Source organism: Symphalangus syndactylus, chromosome 2 (assembly GCF_028878055.3).
Source record: "Symphalangus syndactylus isolate Jambi chromosome 2, NHGRI_mSymSyn1-v2.1_pri, whole genome shotgun sequence".
Taxonomy (NCBI): domain Eukaryota; kingdom Metazoa; phylum Chordata; class Mammalia; order Primates; family Hylobatidae; genus Symphalangus; species Symphalangus syndactylus.
The window spans coordinates 96,306,984-96,330,715 of NC_072424.2; the positions used below are offsets into that span (position 1 = coordinate 96,306,984).

At 35.7% G+C, this 23,732-nt stretch overlaps 2 protein-coding genes across 28 annotated transcripts in view; one reads left to right on the plus strand and one right to left on the minus strand.

Moving 5' to 3' along the window:
• Positions 1–23,732, minus strand: part of CEP85L (centrosomal protein 85 like) — a 243,813-nt gene that overhangs the window by 45,199 nt on the left and 174,882 nt on the right. For all 13 annotated transcript variants that reach the window (XM_063620768.1, XM_063620780.1, XM_055262504.2 and 10 more), the window contains 2 exons: positions 16,824–16,942; positions 4,275–4,392 (listed from right to left, as the gene is read on the minus strand). In XM_063620768.1, the coding sequence (XP_063476838.1) occupies positions 4,275–4,392; positions 16,824–16,942 (237 nt within the window). The remainder of the gene's footprint in view (positions 1–4,274; positions 4,393–16,823; positions 16,943–23,732) is intronic.
• PLN (phospholamban) overlaps positions 1–23,732 on the plus strand; it is a 91,561-nt gene that overhangs the window by 38,495 nt on the left and 29,334 nt on the right. For 7 of the 15 annotated variants that reach the window (XM_063620834.1, XM_063620836.1, XM_055262603.2 and 4 more), the window contains one exon: positions 1,364–1,406. In XM_063620834.1, the coding sequence (XP_063476904.1) occupies positions 1,364–1,406 (43 nt within the window). Of the gene's footprint in view, positions 1–1,363; positions 1,407–2,144; positions 2,276–3,991; positions 4,212–14,699; positions 15,048–22,113; positions 22,251–23,732 lie in introns of those variants that run through there. The other 8 variants (XR_008654022.2, XR_008654017.2, XR_010116547.1 and 5 more) reach the window with 4 other exon arrangements.

A 23,732-nucleotide genomic window follows, 5' to 3' on the forward strand; every position in this document is an offset into this window, starting at 1 on the left:
CCTCTCATTGCACAAACCCTCCCTTGGAATACCTGATCATGCCCAAGGCTTTAATAACCACCCACCTAGACTGACAACACCTAAATCTCTTATCTCTGGCTCAGACTTGCACCCACAAATAATTACCCTCATTCTTCACTCAACCCCAAATTTACAATGTGTAAGTTTAACTATTTTTCTCCTCTAAACAGATCCTTAACATAGTAATCTCTATAAACCAATCAATTGTTGCCATCTGAAACTAGGCAATCATTCTCTCACCACATTAAATATGTCATTAAATCTGGCCCATTTTACCATGGCTTGGTCATACAGATGTTTAATCAACAGTCTTCTCATTCTGACCACTACAGATAAAATTCTAATGTTCACATAACTTTTGGACTATTGAGACAGCTTCCTGACTGGTTTCCCTGCCTCCAATAACATCTACCTTAAATCCAATCTCTATTATGCCATCAGAGTAACCAAACTAGGATACTTTGGAGAGTGAAAGATGGCACTATTAATAAATTTATTAGCACAGCAGGCATAAACTGGGCCAGCCCTAAGCAAACCTTTACACCTCAGGTCATTGATATCACCTGGCCCTTGCTTACCTCTTCAACCACATATCTACCACTACCTTTCTCTCATATTACATTTCATCCATACAGAATAACTTGTAGTTTTCCAAACGCATTATATTTCTCATCATTCCTTTAAGCTTCTCCACATGCCATACACTATGCCTCAAAACACTATTCCTTCACCCCCTTCACCTGGCTTAATTCATTTAGTTCATCAGGTTCTCAAACTAGATTATCACTTCCTACAGGAAGCCTGGCCAGGCCTTTGGAAGTCTAGCTGCTATGTTCCTAGCTGGGGTTCCCACAGCACTTCATACATAACCCCATGTGCGAATCAACACACTGCAACTATCTGTTGTCTGTGTTCTCCATTAGACTACACATTCATTGAGGGCAAAACCAGCTTCATTCACATTTCTATTGCTACAGCACAAATGGAACCTTATCCATAGTTAAGATAAACAATTTTTAAGGAAATGGATAAATATATTTTTTGATACACTCTCTCTGTAGGGTTTAAGTTCCATAAAGGCAGAAACCATTCTTTGCTTTTGTGTTCCCAGAATTTAACACATTAGATGTTTATGTTTTGTTGACGAGGCTCATTTGTAAAGGTGGGACTCATTTTATTAAATGTTCATTAGTACAGACTTGGTGGTAGAAACAAACCAGTTGAAGAAAAAACAGAAAAAAAATTATATAAATGGAAAGAAAAAGAATAAAATGGAAAGAAAACAAATGATGCATCAATGAAACTTAATAATAGTAACTATTATTTGGTTGGTCTTTCCAAGGTACACATATATACAGAAAGAAGAGACCTTTTTCTTCTTCAATGTAAGTAAAGAAAAAGGGTCCTTTATATTTGGTTTATTCCACGAAGGCCTGTTAACCACAGATGGAAATTTCGGTATAAATGGAAATACAAACTACTCCTTGGTTCTACCAATCTACCATTAGAACTATCCAGAAAGTTTGGATTTTAGAATAAAGACATAGTTCTCATTCTCTACCTATGAGACTGAGTGATATCTACTTCTAAGGTCATCTTAATTGTAAGGTTAGTCAAATTTTTAATAAGCAAATAGAAGTTACTTATTAAGCGTATGTTTTCCATCTATAAATTCATTTAAAAATGTTACTTTTATTTTACTGACTTATTAACTCTAGAATACACATTAATTTCAATAATTATTATTAAAAGCATAATTCTCTTTGTCTAGTGTCTACAGAATTAGGATGAATATGTTATGGATCAGAAAAATGTACCTATACAAAACGCTATGCATAAAAAATTAAATCATTCAAAGATCCAAGGTTAAAAAAACTCTTTGCTAAAGACATATTTTATTGCTCTATCTGTTGTTTCTTCTAACCCTCACCATTTTACTGGCTCTCTGTATCTATCCACTGATAAAAGTTTATCTTATATATTTATCATACCCATTTAGTATTAAGATTTTCCTTGTATTCTCTTTTATGAATTGCTCTCATCTTTTAAAATCAGATTTCCCAATAATATTTCAATTCTTCTCATACTTCAAAATCCTACTAATATTTTTAACAACCCCTTTTACATATCCTTCCAAATACTAATAGTTTTGTTTGTCCTTGCACGCTGGCTTGGAGAGCCCTCTGCTGGCCTGATGCTGTGTCAAAAGAACATTTGCTTCATCCTTCAGATACCTATTTTTTACATGCTTTCCGTAATATGATAATTATATAATTAAAGCTTTTATTCCAAACGACAGAATGTTAAAGAGAAATTGAACAATTCTTCTAAAATGCTGTTACCAAAGCAAGATACACTACTTCCATAGTATAGAAATACCATTTTCAAATAACTGTACATTATTCTCAGTACTGCACTATAAAGCCTTGTTATCATGTGATAGAAGTCCAAGATGAGACCAAATTATAACATGATGTATTCATAACTAAAGTATAAAACGCAAGTTGGAGTCTCTATGTTAAATGCCTCTGGCCTCAAGAAAATCTGATAGTTATTTTCTCATCAATATTTCCTGATTTTAATATACCAATGTCTCTAGTATTTATAAACAACACATTTGAAGATATAATGAAGGAAACAATTCCACTTAACTTAAAATCTAGGAATAAAGGCCTTAATGAAGAGAACAACAACAGCCACAAATAGAAGTATATACCACCACAAAGTTATCAGGTCTCACTTTAGATCCCAATAAGTACACCAACAGTCTTTTTCTTTGGGAAATAAACCAATATAAAGTTTATATAAAAAAATGAAAACAAGTTTTAAAGAAAGCTCTTTTAAAAACTGAGTAATAATTAAGGAAAGTAGCCATTCCAGTCCTCATAGACTCTATATCTGTGTTCCAGTTAGACTATACTCTCCTTACGGGCAAAATGAACCTCATTTATATTTCTATTCATATGGCATAGACACTGTCTTAACTACAGTGAATGCAAATAAATTAAGAAGGAATAGACAAGCTTGTTTTCCTGTATGGTCTCTCCCTCTGTAAGTTTTGAGATCCATGAAAGCAGGAACTATTTTTCACTTTTGTGACATCAGAATTTAGCACAGTGGATGTTATGTCATTGTTTGGTTAAATAGGCTCATTTGTAAAGGTGAGAATCATTTATAAAATACTCATTAGAATCAGACTTCATGGTAGCAAAAAATACATAGAGGAAAAAGAAATAATAATAGAAAATATTATGACAAAGTTGGAAAATTTATTTTTGAATTAAATTATAGACAAAAAGCTAATTTCCTTTATATATAAAGGGTTCCAAAAAACAATAAGCAAAAACCTAAAACCTAACATAAAAAATGATCAAAGGATATGAAAAGAAATGTGAATGGGTCCTTAAATTTATAAAAAGAAATATAACATCACTCTTAAGAGAAATACATATTAAAACCATATGACCATAAGGAGATAAAGCTCCCCCTTCTTTTATACAGACCTACTATAAGGGCAAAAATCCAAGTTTGATAACACACTGTGTTAGCATGGCTGGGAGTTGGGGAGTGGGACGGTGAGGGTTCTTATACACTGCTCTCCTAAAGAGCAATTTGACAGTATCAGTAAAAATCACAAACTCAACACCTAGAAATTTCACTTCTGGAAATGTAACTTACAAGAATATTTGCATATGAGCAAAACAGTATTTATAAAAGGTTATTCTTTACAGCATCAGTTACAATAACTCTAAACTGAAAACAACTCAAATTTTGATGAGTAGGGGGCAGGTAGAATAAATTATGCTATCTCCATAAAACGGAAAATCGTGTAACTGCAAAAGCAAGGGAAAGGGGTGTTATCTAGGTAATGATAGAGAAATAATCATTGCGTTTTATATAATTGTATATAACATTTTAAAAAAGCAAGGTGCCAGATAATGTACATATTCTTATATTTTTTTAAATGTAGAAGAAGGATAAAATACATTTGTATCTGCTTGTGATATGCATCAACTCTGGAAGGGATACACCAGAAACTGACAACAGTAGTTCCTGTATGTGTGTGGAGAGGTGTGTGCTATCTGGATAGATGGAAGGCTGTAGTTGGACACCTTTTACCACACATATAAATAAATATAAATCATGTGAATACATTATTAAGTTGATTTAAAATGTCCTTATATTACAAGGTAAGTATATTATTAACACAAGCTTTACTACTAAAACAACTACAAAATCCTCTGTAATCTTACCTGCAAACTAGCCATATAAGAATCCTCACAATTAACATAAGGTCCTAACATGGCATGTTGAGCCCGTAATTCATTATCCCTTATCCTCTCATGCAGGTGGGTAATTTGTTGCTTCTGCCTGCAAAACGTAAATTAAGGTCACATTATGAGTAATAATTTTCTAATAGTTAGAAGAACCTTAAGGAGCTTAATAATTTTACATAAGAATTTAAAAGTATTATCAATTTAAAAAATCATAATAGAAAATCTTTTTAAAACAAAATACCATGTGTGGAATTAGGTAAAAATTTATTTATACTGTAGAGTACTTCTACAATGTGGTCTTTTGTAGAATATTCCTCTTAGATTCTAACAGTCACACCTTGCTTTCTTCAACAACTCATAGCTTGCTTTAAGCAAGTTATTTAATTTCTGTAAACATATATGCTTAGAAATTTTAAAACTGCTTTGTGCCAGGCATGATGCTAAGAGCTTTGTATGCAGTATCTCTCATCTTCAAAAATTTAATAAGTCTCATAATGAAGTTTTGAAGGAGAGCTTTTAAAGAATAATAAAGATAGTATGAGTAAACAAATAGCTTGATGTTTTCCAAAATTACTTACAAGTAACTTTTGGAACAAGTAAGTTGCATGTTTCAGGTTGCATCAAAAGACCTTGTTGTACTCAGGATGATTTCTAAAATTTGCTAACCTTTAAGAAAATCCACATATAAAACATTAAATAGGAGATAAGTCAGGAGAGATTCGTCATGTAATACTTTTCAAATAATTTAAAGCTTTACAAAAAAAAAAAAAAACCTTCCTTTTCCAGCCAAGGTGGAGTAGCAGGGAGGGACTAGTTATGCCCTCATGCCTGAAACAATTTTTTAAAAAAGATAAAATATAGGAAGTGAAGACTCTTAAGGCATTGGGCCATCAGGCAATTAAGAACAGTAATCTCTTAGAGATAGGTAACTAATGAGGTGGACCCTATGACTGACCACACTTCCTGCTGAGAGAGTTTTCAAGCCCCAGCACAGGAATGGTGGTCTCCTTGAATTGAAGAGACAAAGCTGAGAATCTGGAGAAACCAAGGCAGCTGTAGTTAGTTCACAGCACTCAATGACCCTTGGGCACTCGGTTGAATACTAATTAATACAGGCATAAGGAAGCTACTGAAGGTGTGTGTAGAGTGGAAGGACAACCAAAAATATATTACAGGGAACAGTGCTTCAGGGTGCCTTGGAATTACTGGCTATTCCCAACTGCTAGAATAAAAAGCTTCATGATTCCCAGGGCATCAGCAATTCTCAACTGGGGACAGTTTTGAAACCAGTTAACATTTAGCAACATCCACAAACATTTTCAATTTTCACAACTGGGGCAGAATGTTACTGGCATCTAGTGAGTAGAAGCCAGAGATGCTACTAAATGTCTACAATGAACAGGATAGCCGCCCTCAACAGTGAATTATCTGATCCAAAAAAAATCAACAGTGCTGAGGCTGAGAAACCCAGGGTTTGTAAGATGAGTCTTGTCTCAGTGGGGAAAAAATAACCCTCGATAAAACAGCTCTAATGCCACCTAACAAAACTTAAAAGCAAGTACAAAAATTGCTTCCCAGAATAAAGTTCAGGAATACAAAAATGTAACATCAAAAACAAGTTAAAATTCATAATGCCTGGCATCAAAAAATTATTGGGAGTATAAAAAAAGCAGTAAAAACGTAACTCATAATAATAAGAAAATCCAATCAACTGAAAGTGAGCTAGAACTGACAGAGATGTTAGAATAGACAAGGATAATAAATCAGTTATTATATTATTATAACTATTCATATGCTTAAGTTAGAAGAATGAACGAACATATTAAGTAGAGACATACAAGACAAACAACACACTGAATGGTGATTAAAAGATGAGACATTACAGCACAAAAGTACAGTGAATTTAAAAACAGCAATAGAAACTAAAAAGAAATACATAGAGAAAAAAGGACAAAGAAATAAAACAAAAAAGCTCATAGTATCAGTGAGCTGCGAGATTATAAAAGGCAAAATATATGTACAACTGGAATCTCTAAAGAGGAGGTAAAGAAGGTGGCAGGGGGTGGGAGTAGGGGACAGAAAAAAATATTTGTGTAAAACAGGCCAAAATTTTACCAAATCTGATGAGAACTATACACCCACAGGTTCGGGAAGCCCAGTGAACCCCAAATAAAAGTAACATGAAGAAATCTAAGCCAAGGTACATCTAAATCAAATAGATTACGGTGATAAAATCTTAAAGGAGCCAGAGGGAAAAAAGATAAATCCATTCAAGGAGACAAAGATGAAGAGGATGGCAAATTTCTCAACTGAAATAATGCAATCAATACAATGAAGTACTTTAAGTACTAAAATTTAAAAGCTCTCAACCTAAAATTTTTGACTTAAGAAAAAATTTGAAAACACAAAAAGCATACAAAAAAAACCTGTTAACCTATAATACTTCACCCACAGAAAATATTTTTTTAAAGGTTAAATAAAGATCTTTCTTGGAAACTTAAAAGCTGAAAGAATTCATCACCCCAGACTTCAACTACAAAAAATGATAAAGGAACACCTTCAGGCAAAAGAACAATATACCAGATGAAAACCTGAATTTACACAAAAGAAAGAAGAATACCAGAAATGATAAACACATGGGCAAATAAGTACATAAGATATTTTTCTTATTATTTAAATCCATTAAAAGATCATAAATTGTTTAAGGGAAAAAAAAATTTATATCCACGTTGTATAACCTTTGTAGATGTAGAATGTATGACAAAATAGCTCAAAGGCTAGAAGAGAAAAAATGGAAGTACACTTTATTAGATTCTTACATTATACATAAAATAGTATAGTATTACTTGAAGATAGACTGCTATACTTTAAAGTATATTATAAACTCTAGAGCAATCATTATAACAATAGAGGTATAGCTAATATGCCAATAAAAGAGATAACAGGAATTGTAAAAAGATATTCAAATAATTCAAGAGAAGGCAAAGGGGAACAAAGATCAGATGGAACAATAAGAAAACAAATAGCAATGCCAAGCACTGTGGCTCACATCTGTAATCCTAGCACTTTGGGAGGCTGAGGCAGGTGGATCACTTGAGGTCTGGAGTTCGACACCAGCCTGGCCAGCATGGTGAAACCCCATCTCCACTAAAAATACAAAAATTAGCTGGTCATGGTGATGCATGCCTGTAGTCCCAGCTACCTGGGAGGCTGAGGCAGGAGAATGGCTTGAACCTGAGAGGCAGAGGTTGCAGTGAGCCGAGATCGTGTCATTGCACTTCAGCCTGGGAGACAGAGCAAGACACCGTCTCCAAAAAAAAAAAAAAAAAAAAAAAAGAAAAAGAAAAAGAAAAAGAAAACAAATACCAATATAAGAGATTTAAACTTGACCATATCAATAATCACAATATGTAAATAGTTTAGATACTCCCAATCAAAAGGCAGACATTGGCAGAATGGATAAAAAGTAGGACCTAACTATATACTATCTACAAGAAAGAAAACCATTCTGAACATAAGGACACAAACAGGTTATAAAGTAAAAAGAGGAAAACTTGTGCTAAAAATAATCAAAAGAGAGCCAGAGTAACTATATTAATATTAGTAGAAGCAGATTTTTTTTTTTTTTTTCTATTTTAGAGACAGGGTGTCACTCTGTCACTCAGGATGGAAGGCAGTGGTGTGATTATATCTCACTACAGCCTTGAACTCTTGGGCTCAAGCCATCTTCCTGTCTCAGCCTTCCAAATAGCTGGGACTATATATCGGATCCACTGTGCCCAGCTAAGTTTTTTTTTTGTTTTGTTTTGTTTTGTTTTGTTTTGTTTTAATTTTGTAGAGGTGAAATCTCACTATGTTGCCCAGGCTGGTCTCAAACTCCTGGCTTCAAGTGATCTTCCCACCTCAACTTCTCGGTGTTGGAATTACAGATGTGCGCCAACTGGCCAGGCCAAAACAGATTGTTAGAGCAGAGAATATTGCCAGGGACAAAAATTATAACTTAATAATAATAAAAGGATCAATTCATTAAGACGTCATGACATTTGGGCCTAAGAGCACAGCGTCTAAATACATGAAGCAAAAAAACTGATAAAACAGAAGAGAAACAGATACATCCACAATTATAATTGGATATTTTAACACCTGGATCTCAATAATTGACATTAATAGCACAAGTAGACAGAAAATCAAGAGAATATAAAAGACAAAAACACTATCAACTGATTTGTACTAGAAGGAATTTCTAGAATACTCCCCACAAAAGACAAAAGCAGCAGAATACACATCCTTTTCAAGGATACATGAAACACTTATTAAAATAGATGATCTTCTGAGCCATGAAACAAGCACCAACAAACTTAAAAGAATTCAATTCATATAGAATATATTCTCGGACCACAGTGAAATTAAATCAGAAAACAATTACAGACAGCATTCTAGAAAATCCTGAAATATCTGGAAACAATGTAACATAATTGTAAATAACTTTAGGGTCAAAGACGAAATCAGAAGATAACTAAGTATTTTGAGGTGAACAAAAATGAAAACCAAACAAATTAAAATTTGTAAGATATTGATAAAGAAGAACTTGGAAATTTATTTTTTATTTTATTATACTTTAAGCTCTGGGGTACATGTGCAGAACGTGCAGGCTTGTTACATAGGTATACACGTGTCATGGTGGTTTGCTGCACCCATCAACCCATCATCTACATTAGGTATTTCTCCGAATGCTATCCCTCCCTGAGACCCCCAACCCCCGACAGGCCCTGGTGTGTGATATTCCTCTCCCTGTGTCAATGTGTTCTCATTGTTCAACTCCCACTAATGAGTGAGAACAGGTGGTGTCTGGTTTTCTGTTCCTGTGTTAGTGTGCTGAGAATGATGGTTTCTAGCTTCATCCATGTCCCTGCAAATGACATGAACCCATCCGTTTTTATGGCTGGGCATAGTATTCCATGGTGTATATGTGCCACATTTTCTTCACCCAGTCGTATCATTGATGGGCATTTGGGTTGGTTCCAAGTCTTTGCTATTGTGAATAGTGCTGCGATAAACATACATGTGCATGTGTCTTTATAGTTGAATGATTTATAATCCTTTGGGTATATACCCAGTAATGGGATTGCTGGGTCAAATGGCATTTCTGGTTCTAGATTCTTGAGGAATCGCCACACTGTCTTCCACAATGGTTGAACTAATTTACACTCCCACCAACAGTGTAAAAGTGTTTCTATCTCTCCACATCCTCTCCAGCATCTGTTGTTTCCTGACTTTTTAATGATCACCATTCTAACTGGCATGAGATGGTATCTCACTGTGGTTTTGATCTGCATTTCTCTAATGACCAGTGATGATAAGCTTTTTTTCATGTTTGTTGGCTGCATAAATGTCTTCTTCTGAGAAGTGTCTGTTCATCTCCTTCGCCCACTTTTTGATGGGGTTGTTTTTTTCTTGTAAATTTAAGTTCTTGTAGATTCTTGATATTAGCGCTTTGTCAGATGGATAGATTGCAAAAATTTTCTCCCATTCTGTAGGCTGCCTGTTCACTCTGATAATAGTTTCTTTTGCTGTGCAGAAGCTCTTCAGTTTAATTAGATCCCATTTGTCAATTTTGGCTTCTACTGCCACTGCTTTTGGTGTTTTAGACATGAAGTCTTTGCCCATGCCTATGTCCTGAATGGTACTGCCTAGGTTTTCTTCTAGGGTTTTTATGGTCTTAGGTCTTACGTTTAAGTTTTTAATCCATCTTAAGTTGTAAGGAAGGGGTTCAGTTTCAGTTTTCTGCATATGGCTAGCCAGTTTTCCCAACATCATTCATTAAATAGGGAATCCTTTCCCCCTTGCTTGTTTTCATCAGGTTTGCCAAAGATCAGATGGTTGTAGGTGTATGACGTTATTTCTGAGGCCTCTGTTCTGTTCCATTTGTCTATATGTTTTCATACAAGTAGCATGCTGTTTTGGTTACTGTAGCCTTTTAGCATAGTTTGAAGTCAAGTAGCGTGATGCCTCCAGCTTTGTTCTTTTTGCTTAGGATTGTCTTGGCTATCTAGACTCTTTTTTGGTTCATAATTAGTAAATTATGAAATTTAAAGTAGTTTTTTCTAATTCTGTGAAGGAAGTCAATGGTAGCTTGATGGGGACAGTATTGAATCTATAAATTACTTTGGGAAGCATAACCATTTTCACAATATTGATTATCCCTATCCATGAGCATGGAATGTTTTTCCATTTATTTGTGTCCTCTATTATTGCCTTGAGCAGTGGTTTGTAGTGCTCCTTGAAGGGGTCCTTCATATCCCTTTTAAGTTCTATTCCTACATATTTTATTCTCTTTGTAGCAATTGTGAATGAGAGTTCACTCATGATTTGCCTGTTTGTCTGTTATTGGTGTATAGGAATGTGATTTTTGCACATTGATTTTGTATCCTGAGACTTTGCTAAAGTTGCTTATCAGCTCAAGGAGATTTTGGGCTGAGACGATGCAGGTTTCTAAATATACAATCATGTCATCTGCAAACAGAGACAATTTGACTTCCTCTCTTCCTATCTGAATACTTTTATTTCTTTCTCTTGCCTGACTGCCCTGGCCAGAACTTCCAATGCTATGTTGAAGAGGAGTGTGAGAGAGGGCATCCTTGTCTTGTGCCAGTTTTCAAAGGGAAAGCCTCCAGATTTTGCCCATTCAGTATGATATTGGCTGTGGGTTTGTCATAAATAGCTCTTATTACTTTGAGATACACTGCATCAATACCTAGTTTATTGAGAGTTTTTAGCATGAAGGGGTGTTGAATTTTATCGAAGGCCTTTTCTGCATCTATTAAGATAATCGTGTAGTTTTTGTCATTGGTTTTATGTGATGGATTATATTTATTGATTCGCGTATGTTGAACCAGCCTTGCATCCCAGGGATGATGCCGACTTGTTCGTGGTAGATAAGCTTTTTGAAGTGCTGCTGAATTTGGTTTTCCAGTATTTTATTGAGGATTTTTGCATCGATGTTCGTCAGGGATATTGGCCTGAAATTTTCTTTTTTTGTTGTGTCTCTGCCAGGTTTTGTTTTCAGGATCATGCTGGCCTCATAAAATGAGTTAGGGAGGATTCCCTCTTTTTCTACTGCTTGAAATAGTTTCAGAAGGAATGATACCAGCTCCTCTTTGTACCTCTGGTAGAATTTGGCTGTGAATCTGTCTGGTCTTGGACTTTTTTTGGCTGGTGGGCTATTAATTACTGCCTCAAATTCAGAACTTGTTATTGGTCCATTCAGGGATTTGACTTCTTCCTGGTTTAGACCTGGGAGAGTGTACGTGTCCAGGAATTTATCCATTTCTTCTAGATTTTCTAGTTTATTTGCGTAGAGGTGTTTATAATATTTCCTGATAGTAGTTTGTATTTCTGTGGGATCAGTGGTGATATCCCCTTTATCATTTTTTATCACATCTATTTGATTCTTCTCTCTTTTCTTCTTTATTAGTTTGGATAGCAGTCTATTTTGTTGATCTTTTCAAAAAACCAGCTCCTGGTTTCATTAATATTTTGAAGAGTTTTTCATGTCTCTATCTCCTTCAGGTCTGCTCTGATCTTAGTTATTTCTTGTCTTCTGCTAGCTTTTGAATTTGTTTGCTCTTGCTTCTCTAGTTCTTTTAGTTGTGATGTTAGAGTGTCAATTTTAGATCTTTCCTGCTTTCTCTTATGGGTATTTAGTGCCAGAAATTTCCCTCTAAACACTGCTTTAAATGTGTCTCAGAGATTCCAGTACATTGTGTCTTTGTTCTCATTGGTTTCAAAGAACATCTTTATTTCTGCCTTAATTTCATTATTTACCCAGTAGTCATTCAGGAGCAGGTTGCTCAGTTTCCATGCAGTCGTGCGGTTTTGAGTGAGTTTCTTAATCCTGAGTTCTAATTTGATTGCACTGTGGTCCGAGACACTAAATGCCTATACCAGAAAAGAAGAAACCTCTCAAATTATCTCAGCCTCCACTTTAAGAAGTTAGAAAAAAAAAAGGGCCAGGTGTGCTGGCTCATGCCTGTAATCCCAGCACTTTGGGAGGCCGAGGCAGGCAGATCATGAGGTCAGAAGTTCGAGACCAGCCCGGTCAACATGGTGAAACCCCGTCTCTACTAAAACTACAGAAATTAGCTGGGTGTGGTCGCCGGCGCCTGTAATCCCAGCTACTCGGGAAGCTGAGGCAGGAGAATTGCTTGAACCCGGGAGGAAGAGATTGCAGTGAGCCGAGATCGCGCCACTGCACTCCAGTCTGGGTGACAGAGCAAGACTCCATCTGTGTGTGTGGGGGGGCGGGGGAGTGCAGGGGACTGTGAAACTCCGTCTCAAAAAAAGAAGTTGGAAAAAGAAGAACAAATGAAACCCAAAGTAGAGTTTCCAAAGTATTTGAATAGCCCTATGTATATTACAGAAATTGGGTTTTTAGTTGACCTTTCAATAAAGAAAGGTCAGGAGGAATTCTGCTGAAAATTTAGGAAATAAAAAATACTAGTTGTACACAATGTATCCCAAAAACCAGTGAATAATTCCCAACTCTATGAGGCCAGTGTGACCAAAAACTAAACCAGATAAACACATTACAAGAAAAGAAAAATACAGACCAATATATCTTCTAAATATAAATGTAAAAATTCTTAACAAATGGAATCCAAAGATAGATAAAAAGGAAAATACATCATAACCAAGGGGGTATATCCCAGGAATAACATGGTAGGTTTTACATCTGAAAATTCATCAGCTACTTAGAATAGAAGGAATTTCCACAAACTAAAAAAGGCAACTATGAAAAACAGCTAACATCACACTTAATGGTGAAAGGCTGAAGACTTTCACACCTAAAACAAATTAGGGACAAGACAAGGAAAAGGATGTTTACTCTCACTGCTTCTATTCATCACTGTATTGAAGGCTCTATTTACTTTTAGAAGGCAAGAAAAGGAAATAAAAAGACTCTATACTGAAAAAGTAAATCCACCTTTAATCACAGACAACATGATTGTTTATGTAAACAATCCTATTGAATCTATAAAAAAATACCTACTTGAACTAATTAGTGAGATTAGATTGCAGGATACAAAACCAATTTTATTTCTATATATTTAAAAATGTTTTGAAAAGATGTATTTTTTAATCAACATAATTGTCATATTTGTGGGGTATAATGTGATATTTAGATACATGTATACAATGTATAGTGATTAAATTAGGGCAATTAGCATATCCATCATCTCAATCCTTTATCATTTCTTTGTGCTGTTCACATTGAAATTACTCTCTGCTAGCTATTTGAAAAAAATATAATTATTGTTTATTATAGTTACCCTACAGTGCAACAGAACACTAGAACTTCTATCTAGCTGCAACTTTCTATTCATTAACCAACCTCTCTGTATTCGCTACTTCCCCCAGCCTTCCCGCCTCCAGTAACCACTATTCCAATCTCTACTTTTACGAGATAAACTTTAAAAAAACTTCATTTTTGCTTAAGTGGTGAAACTCCTTCACCCAGTCAGTTAAAGAGATCGAAGTGCAAAAGGTCAAGCACTACTCAATCACCTAAATGGTTATAGTGGCAAATGTTTTTCTGAATTGTTCCTGAAGTTAATCTATACACTTTTTCTCATGAGATGAGGAGCATTTAGGAATGGTTTCTATAGCAGTTATTTTTCCCATTTTCTCTGCTTTAACCTAATAATCCAGTCTCTTCCTATGAAAGTTATATGCAGTGTGAAAAAAAACACATTTTTTCTCATGTAATTTTGGATAGTATATTTTCAGAAGTAATATACAACATATAATTTTTAGTTAAGTGATTTGAAAGGTATCGCTGACCACACCATACCCCAAAGTAAAAAGTTCGGCAGGTTTACTCTCAATTCCATCCAATTGGACACCAAATCCCATGAAGTCTGGCTCTGAAATAGCCTCTACATGTGCCATCAACATTTTAAAGGCCATTACTCTAATCTGCTTCTTCAAAAACAGAAATGTTATACACTTGATTCCAATTTAAGTACTATATATGTTATAGAAATTTGTATATACAAACATTTTTACTTTTAAATGATAGCTATGCTGCTTTAGAAACAAAAGCTGCTTAGTTTCTCTTCTGTTTTATACAATATCAAATGCACTGATTATCAAAAACTTTATAATAAACTCATATATAAACCAAAGATTATTTAAGATACTGGGTAGATTATTTACCAAAATGCTTCAATTATTACTCTCCCTATATTACTAATGCCTCCTGTCAACGTGATTTTGCTGTTTCCACTGTCTGGAAGTGAAGTCTACTACTGGTCTAGTGACTAACAGAATATAATGGAAGTGATGTTGGGCCAGTTCTGAGTCTAAGCTTCAAGAGACTTCGTATGCTTCATTCTTTCTTAGAATCCCACCCAGCCACCACTCGAACAAACCCAGGCTAGCCTCCTGGAGGATGACAGAACACGTGGAGTAAGACAAGCCACCCTGCCGTTGCCCATCCTATGCCACCCAGCCCCCACCTGCTACCATAGATGCATAAATAAGCCTAGCTGAAGAATTAGCCAAATGAGCAACTTGAGTTATTTTGAATTATTCCTTAGTCTGCTTCTACAAAATATAAAATTGAGAAATATATTTTTTATTATGTCAATAATTTTCTGCATTTTCTATTAACTTATATCCAATGGAATGGTATTCAAAAAAAATAACGCCAACTGATTTCCATTGTTTGAGGGAGGGCAAATCCATATAAGTAAAACTGAATTTTAGTCCGTTTTTTAAAAGTATTAATTTCAGGCGGGGCACGGTGGCTCACACCTGTAATCCCAGCACTTGGGAAGGCCGAGATGGGCGGGTCACCTGAGGTCGGGAGTTTGAGACCAGCCTGACCAACGTAGAGAAACCCCGTCTCTACTGAAAATACAAAATTAGCCGGGTGTGATGGAGCATGGCTGTAATCCCAGCTACTCGGGAGGCTGAGGCAGGAGAATCGGTTGAACCCAGAAGGTGGAGGTTGTGGTGAGCCGAGATCATGCCATTGCACTCCAGCCTGGGCAACAAGAGCGAATATTAATTTCAAGTATATAAAATTGTACCTATATTAAATTATAGGTATTAAAAATACACATCCAACTGGGCCTGTACTTATTCGTATATAACATTCACTTGTACTGGAAACAACTAATATTTTTAAGTAGCTTTTTCCTAAAATCAATTAAAACTATCTTCCACAATCCTTCATTTATCAAGTATGGAAGTATCAAGTTTCAAGGCATATACTAATGCCAGGCTCTTTTCAAAATGTTGGGAATAGGCTGGGCATGGTGACTCATGTTTGTAATCCCAGCACTTTGAGAGACCGAGGCAGGTGGATCACTTGAGGCCAGGAGTTCAAGACAAGCCTGGCCAACATGGCAAAACCCTGTCCCTACTAAAAAATACAAAATTTAGCCAGGTATGGTGGTGCACAGCTGTAATCCCAGCTACTCAGGAGGCTAAGGCACAAGAATCGCTTGAGCCTGGGAGGTGAAGATTACAGTGAGCTGAGATGGCACCACCGCACTCCAGCCTGGGTGACAGACTGAGACTCTCAAAAAAAAAAAAAAAAGAAAGAGAAAATTGGGGGAATATAGTGGAGAACAAAAAAATGCAGATGTCTGTGGTCTAGTTTATATTCCAGTAGATCTTCGTTAACAATCCTAAATTTCTAAGCAAAATCTTGTGAAATTTCAACTATTAAATGCGTTTAAAGGTTGAAATTAGAATTTTAAGGCTAAAACACCTACTGCGTTATCCTATGCAAGCATATGAAAATAAGTAATTACGAGCACTGGTTAAGAAAAAAAGCCTCCTGGAATTACTTCCCAATTATCATGATATACAACATATTTAATTATCCCAAAAGCATACATAAATGATGTAGAATATACATTAAAGAAAATACAATGATGTAACGTGAAGGTTTACTGCTCACAATACTCAGGAGACTGTCTATTAAGTATAAATAACTTTTTTTCAGAGCTTAGGTACTCAAACCCTTAAACATTTTAGAATGTCCCCCAAAACTGCCATAATTCTTAACTATAAGTTATTTCATTTTAAACATTCGTCATTTTTGTAGTTTCTGTGACTTCAGACCTAGCATACATTAAAGGAAATGACTGCTTTAAATTAGCTTTCCAACTGGATAGTTCTCAATGGTAAAATGAAGACATTATCTTGTAGCTCTAATAGCTCATTAGCATTGCAGCTAACCTGCTACACATACAGAAAAGACAGAATGGAGCTTCCAAATAATGAAATAATTCACTAAAATGAACAGGAGGGATGACAGGAATCAGACAGATAAACCATCAGTTCTAATAGTAGTTCTTTAAAGGATTGGGATTGAGGAGGGGCAGAGATGTGGCATCAATGAATCTGTAAGGTTCTAGATCTTAAATTCTATGTAGTGGACATAAAGCTAATTGTTTCATTAATCTAAATTTCTGTAGGCCTGAAATATTTAATAATTTAAAATAGACTCACCGATCGATTACAATTTCTTTCTGCCTTAGAAGTCCTTCTTTTATTTTCAACATTGATTCCCACTTACTGAAATCCTGATAGCCAGGTGAATAACTTTGACGACATGTTCCAGTCAAAACCTGCACAAACATATTTACACAATTAGTATACTAAAAGTATTTAAAGAAAATATTTATATACTATCATATTTTCCCAAAGATTTACATTAAAAAAAAAAAGAACTCCCTCTTTGATTTTTTAATACTCTCGGAAATCACATTATGAATACAACATAACTTGGACAATGTCAAGGAAGTTCTAAAGGAAATGTATATGTCTAATGAAGAATTAATGACAACAGAACGTTTATCCTGGCAAATTATAAAACTATATAAGATCTTGGCCAGGCACGGTGGCTCACGCCTGTAATCCCAGCACTTTGGGAGGGCGAGCTCAGGAGATCACGACCATCCTGGTTAATATGGTTAAACCCCGTCTCTACTAAAAATACAAAAAATTAGCCAGGCGTGGTGGCGGGCGCCTGTAGTCCCAGCTACTCAGGAGGCTGAGGCAGAAGAATGGCGTGAACCCGGGAGGTGGAGCTTGCAGTGAGCCAAGGTGGCACCAGTGCACTCTAGCCTGGGTGACAGAGCAAGACTCCGTCTAAACAAACAAACAAACAAAACCATATAAGATCTTATTCCCATTACCTTGTAGAAGTGGAAGTGGAAGTTTTCTGGAAATGAGATTAATCATTAAGGGAGTAATACAATGTAGGAATGTGCCATGGCTTAACTAGACAGACATTAGCAGGAGATTTTCCACAAGAAAATAAAAGCAGTATCTGTAGTATTCAGACTTCAAGTTGACAAGCATCACATCATCATTTACTTACATTAAAATTTCAAAATCACAAATATTTTCACAAAGTAGTGAGACAACCAAATGCCTAGGCAGATAAAAAGGGGTCCTTGGAGAATCTCTGACCCACCCCACAAGTGTCCGAAAGCCAAAGACCAAAAGCTAGGAGAGAGGCATGGGACAGATTCTGCTTCACAGTCATCCAAAGGAACCAACTCTGCCAACACCCTGATTTCTAACTTTCAACTTCCAGAACTGTGAGACAATTTCTGGTGTTTAAGCTAGCTCATTTGTGATACTCTGTTATGTCATCTCTAGGAACCTAGTATAACTGGTAAATCAAATAGGAACACAGTTCTTTGGCAAGCCAAAAGATGTTGTATAAACACCACAAAGCAACTTCAAGAGAATTCAAATGTGTAGTAATATTTTTATCCTTTACTTTCCAAAAATGCTATTAATAAGACCTTCAAAATAAACCACTAATTGCATGACATCAACCAGTCACAGATTAACTCTTTGAGATGACTGTCAAGTAATTAGGATGGGATGTTTCATGCAGGAGACAGGATAGGATGAACAGACTAAGCATAGAGATCAGTTGAAAAGAAGGCACATACTTTGTCAGATGGGAAGACATTTCAAAAGTGACACATAGTGTTACAGGGGCAGGTTAGACGTCTGCCTCTGAATTTCATTCTCTCCCTTGCCTAATATACAATAAGGGCTGATATTCAGCCAGTATGCATCAGTACAGATAATGTTAGCTGTTAGAATACTGAAGTAGTTTCACTGTGGTTGGTAATTAACTGCTGTTTACACCACTGTGTGGACTGTCTCTTTCACTATTCAGGCCACTCTCCAGAATGCCCCATGATCCAACAAATAAAATAGTTACTCCCCAGCACAACAAGGGACCTTCAGAACCCTGCTCCATCCATAAATAGGCATCCTTTCTGACTAGCTAGTTCTTGTACAAGTCAGTCCCGCAAAATCTTCCCAATTAAACACTACCTACAATCTTACTTATACTTAGCTGGCAGAGCTAAGATTCAAACCCAGGTAGCCCAACAAAGGAGCACCTGATCTTAAGGACCACATTGTTCCACTGCTTCTACTATTGAGATAGATAGGTTTGCAGCAGAACTGGTTTCACAAGATACAGGTCACAAAGACCCAGCTTATAAAATAGGATGGAGTAAAAAAGCTGGCCAAAACTTGCCAAAACCAAGATGGACATGAAAGCGACCTCTGGTCATCTTTACTTCTCATTATATGCTAATCATAATACATTAGAATACTAAACTCCCACCAGTGCCATAACATAGTTTACAAAGGCCATGGCAAAATCCTTAAGTCACCCTCTATGGTCTGAAAGGTGATGGAGAATTCTGGGAATTCCTTGCCACTTTCCTGGAAAATTCATGAATAATCCACATCTTGTTTAGCATATGATCAAGAAACAGCCATAAAAATAGCCAACCAGCAACCCTCGGGGCTGCTCTGCCTATGGCGCAGCCACTGTTTCATTACTTTCTTTTCTTTCTTTTTTTTTTTTTTTTTTTTTTTAATTGAGATGCAGTCTCAATCTTGTTGCCCAGGCTGGAGTGCAATGGCGCGATAGCTCACCGCAACCTCTGCCTCCCGGGTTCAAGTGATTTTCCTGCCTCAGCCTCCTGAGTATCAGCCTCCTGTAGTATCATGCCCAGCTAATTTTGTATTTTTAGTAGAGACGGGGGTTTCTCCATGTTGGTCACACTGGTCTTAAACTCCTGACTTCAGGTGATCTGCCCGATTCGGCCTCCCAAAGTGCTGGGATTACAGGCATGAGCCACCGCGCCCAGCTCTACTTTCTTAATAAACTTGCTTTCCCTGTACTGTCGGCTCGCTGTTGAATTCCTTCCTGCACAAAGCCAAGAACCCATGTGGCCTCCCAGGCTGAACCCCAGTTTTGGGGTTTTTCCTGTGGCACTATGGCCTAATTAGGTGTTCCAAATTTCATCATAAGGACTAGAAAACTGTTTTGAAAGTAATTGTTCTCAGACTGTGAGAAAAAATTTAACACTATAAACAATATTATTAACAAAAACTCTCTACTTAATGAAACTCCGCATTACCAACTGATAATCAATTTAATGGGTAAGTCATTTGATAAAATCTCTTTTGTCAAACTGTGGCTCAAACAGGAAATTTATTAAAGCTAGTAAAAGCTAAACAAAACAGCATTATCACTAATTCCAAAACTCAGAGTAGGATTTGGAAATGCTTAAAATGATGTGGTGAATTATTAAGTGTGCTATAATTTATAATACTAATATTTCATTTCCTTGGAGATTAAAAATAAATATCTATTTTTATTTACCTACTGAGTTATACATTATTTAAATCCTAATAACAGTTCACATGTACTTTAGGTATTGGTTTTTGTATATTATATTATTTTGTATATTATTAGCATGCCTAACAAAAATCTTCTAGGCTAGATTAAGGATTTATAGTCTCCTCTTCCAAAGATCTAAAATAGGTAGATTCTCTATTTCCGATGACCACACACCAGCAGTGATCTACACCATATTATCTGAAGCTATGTTTCACCTTATACATCTTGTGCCTATTTCAGTAAGACAAGTACCTAGGCAACAGAGGATGATCTTCTCAAGAAGACATTAACAGTACTTTACTCTTCACAAGACATCTGCTAAAAAAAATTTCCCATGGCTGACAATTACCTTAAGAAGGTGGCTTTTCTTTTCTTTTTCTTTTTTTTTTTTTAATGTTTCTTGGCATCAAGAAAAAGATTAAACAGAAAGAACAACTAGGCATAAAGAGAAACGGCAACTGACAACACTATTTGCTTTTATAGCACTTTGAACCATTGGCAGGATGGATTGCTAAAGTACTTGCCAAATACTTCCATAAATATACACAAAACAAAATATAAGAATGTATTATTCTGTGTTGTAACACCCTTGATCTAAACCCTTTAGAAATAAACAAAAATTGAGCTCTGAAACTGGGAAAACGGGAATAAAGAAAAAGGATTCCTGTCCCTGCAATTAAGATACAATATATTTAAAAATTACCAAACCAGCAGCAGTCTTCCTTATGATAGTCTTCCTTACTAAACTTAAACGCTGATTCATAAAATAGTTAAAAGAGAGAACAAAACCTGACATCCTACCAAATGCTGTAGGTTGACTTAAAAGTAATTTTTTAAATCCATGTGTATCTACCTACCTCTAAACATGACAGTTATGGAGACATTTTACCTTCTAAGGGGAATGGCTTTTATAATGAAGCCAGCATCTATACTACATTAAATGAAATTATAGAATGGAATTTGAAGTACCTAGCAAAATTCAAGAACAAAAAAATCATATTGTGAAGTCTCAAACAGCAAGGCAACTATACCTTTATGATTTTACATTCTCTATAAACAACTGATACACTACTAAAGGCATACAGAAAAGGAACAATTAATGAAAATGTATTTTCATCATAATTGACAGTCTAGGCTCCAGCCTTGACAGAGCTAAAAGAAAATCTGATAGAAATAACACAATCATTTTGCACTAAATGTGGAAATAAATCAGGTATCTACCCTGGAACCATTTATCTTTTGAAAGTCCTAAACAAAGGTGGAATAGTGATAAGGGAATTAGATGTGTTCAAATTGGTTCTTCCTCACATTCCACATTACAATCTTACAGAGAAGTTATTCAAAAACTGTCAATTTAACGTGTCTGCACATGTTAAAGGTTTTCTGCCTTTATTTATAAGACAAAATTATCTTCTCTTACACATTTGATGAGCGTTTTTATATGTATCACATAGCCTAACAACTTATAAAATCTTACTAGTATCAGCCAGGCACGGTGGCTCATGCCTGTAATCCCAGCACTTTGGGAGGCCGAGGTGAGTGGATCACAAGGTCAGGAGATCGAGACCATCCTGGCTAACACTGTGAAACCCCATCTCTACTAAAAATACAAAAAAATTAGCTGTGCATGGTGGTGGGCAACTGTAGTCCCAGCTACTCAGGAGGCTAAGGCAGGAGAATGGCATGAACCCGGGAGGCGGAGCTTGCAGTGAGCCGAGATCGCACCACTGCACTCCAGCCTGGGCGACAGAGCGAGACTCTGTCTCAAAAAAAAAAAAAAAAAAAAAAATTCTTACTAGTATCAATTATCTATTAAGTTTCAAGTATTATGCCCAAAAGCAGTGAGGAGAAAAAGCCCATTCCCTCTGACTATGATGCCATAATAACTTTGAGTATACATAAATATCTACTTTTAAAGTTCTAGATAGCACTGTCTTAGCTTTAGTACATTAATATAGGATTGTGGAAAAGGAGGAAAGCCAAGCGCAATTGCCTTAAAACCTTCAGACTAAAAGTTATTGAAAATGAAGCACAATATAAATGCTAATGTTTTCTTTTGTTTTATTATAGATCAGGAGCTACTGTGGCTTGCAAACTATGTTCTTGCACAATACTGGCTAACATGAAAAAGTAGATGCAGAGTGACAGTATCACTCTTGGATGTAATAAAATCCAGGCCAAAAAAATCATTAAATAAAAATAAAGTTTTATAAAACTTTATAAGGTAAGAGATAAAAGTCACCATGAAGATAAAATAATCACAAATGTTTACACATTTAATAGTATATCTCATATGAGAAAAAACTATTAAGAATAAATGGAGACATAAACAAACCTACAATCATATTGCCAACTTTAGTACACCTCTAAGAAAGAGACCATGTAGAGCGGGGATCCAGTTCACTCTGTTTTTTCACAGCCTGCAAACTAAAACTGGAATTAGTATTTTCAAATGGTTGAAAAAAATCAAAATAAAAATATTTTGTGCAACAAACTAGGCATTGAAGGAACATACTTAAAAATAATAAGAGCCATGTATTAAAAAAAAAAAAAAACACGGCCAAGATCATACTGAATGGGCAAAAGCTGGAAGCATTCCCCTTGAAATCCAGAGTAAGACAAGGATGCTCTCTCACACCACTCCTATTCAACATATTACTGGAAGTCCTAGCCAGAGCAATCAGGCAAGAGAAAGAAATATAAGGCATACAAATAGGAAGAGAGAAGTCAAACTATTTCTATTTGCAGACTATATTATTCTATACCTAGAAAACCCCATAGTTTCTCTCCAAAAGTTCTTTGATAAACTTCAGCAAAGTCTCAGGATACAAAATCAATGAACAAAAATCAGTAGCATTCGTATATGCCAACAACATCCAATTCAAGAACACAACCCCATTGACAATAGCCACAAAAAAGAATAAAATATCTAAGAATACAACTAACTAGGGAGGTGAAAGATATCTACAACAAGAATTACAAAACACTGCTGAAAGAAATGATTCCAAAAAAAAAAAAAAAAAAAAAGGAAAAACAACCCATGCTCTGGATAAGAAAAATCAATATTGTTAAAATGTTCATACTGCCAAAAGCAATTTACAGATTCAATGTTATTCCTATCAAACTACCAATGACATTCCTTACAGAATTAGAAAAAAAACTTTTAAAATTCATATGGATCCAAAAAAACAGCCTGAATAGCCTAGGCAATTCTAAGCAAAAAGAACAAAGCTGGAGGTATAACGTTACCCAACTTCATACTATACAACAAAGCTACAATAACCAAAGCAGCATGGTACCGGTACAGAAACAGACATACAGACCAATGAAACAAAATAGAGAGCTCAGAAATAATACCATTCACCTACAACCATCTGATTTTCATTAACGTCAACAAAAACAAGCAAAAGAGAAAGGAAAGGACTCCCTGTTCAATAAACAATGCTGGAATAACTGGCTAGCCATACACAGAAGGCTGAAATTGCACCCCTTCCTTATACCATATACAAAAAATCAACTCGAGATGAATTAAAGACTTAAATATGAAACCTAAAACTATAAAAACCCTGAAGAATAACCTAGGAAATATCATTGTGGACACAGGCCTTGGCAAAGATTTCATGATGAAGATTCCAAAAGCAATTGCAACAAAACCAAAAGTTGACAAATGGGACCTAATTAAACAAAAG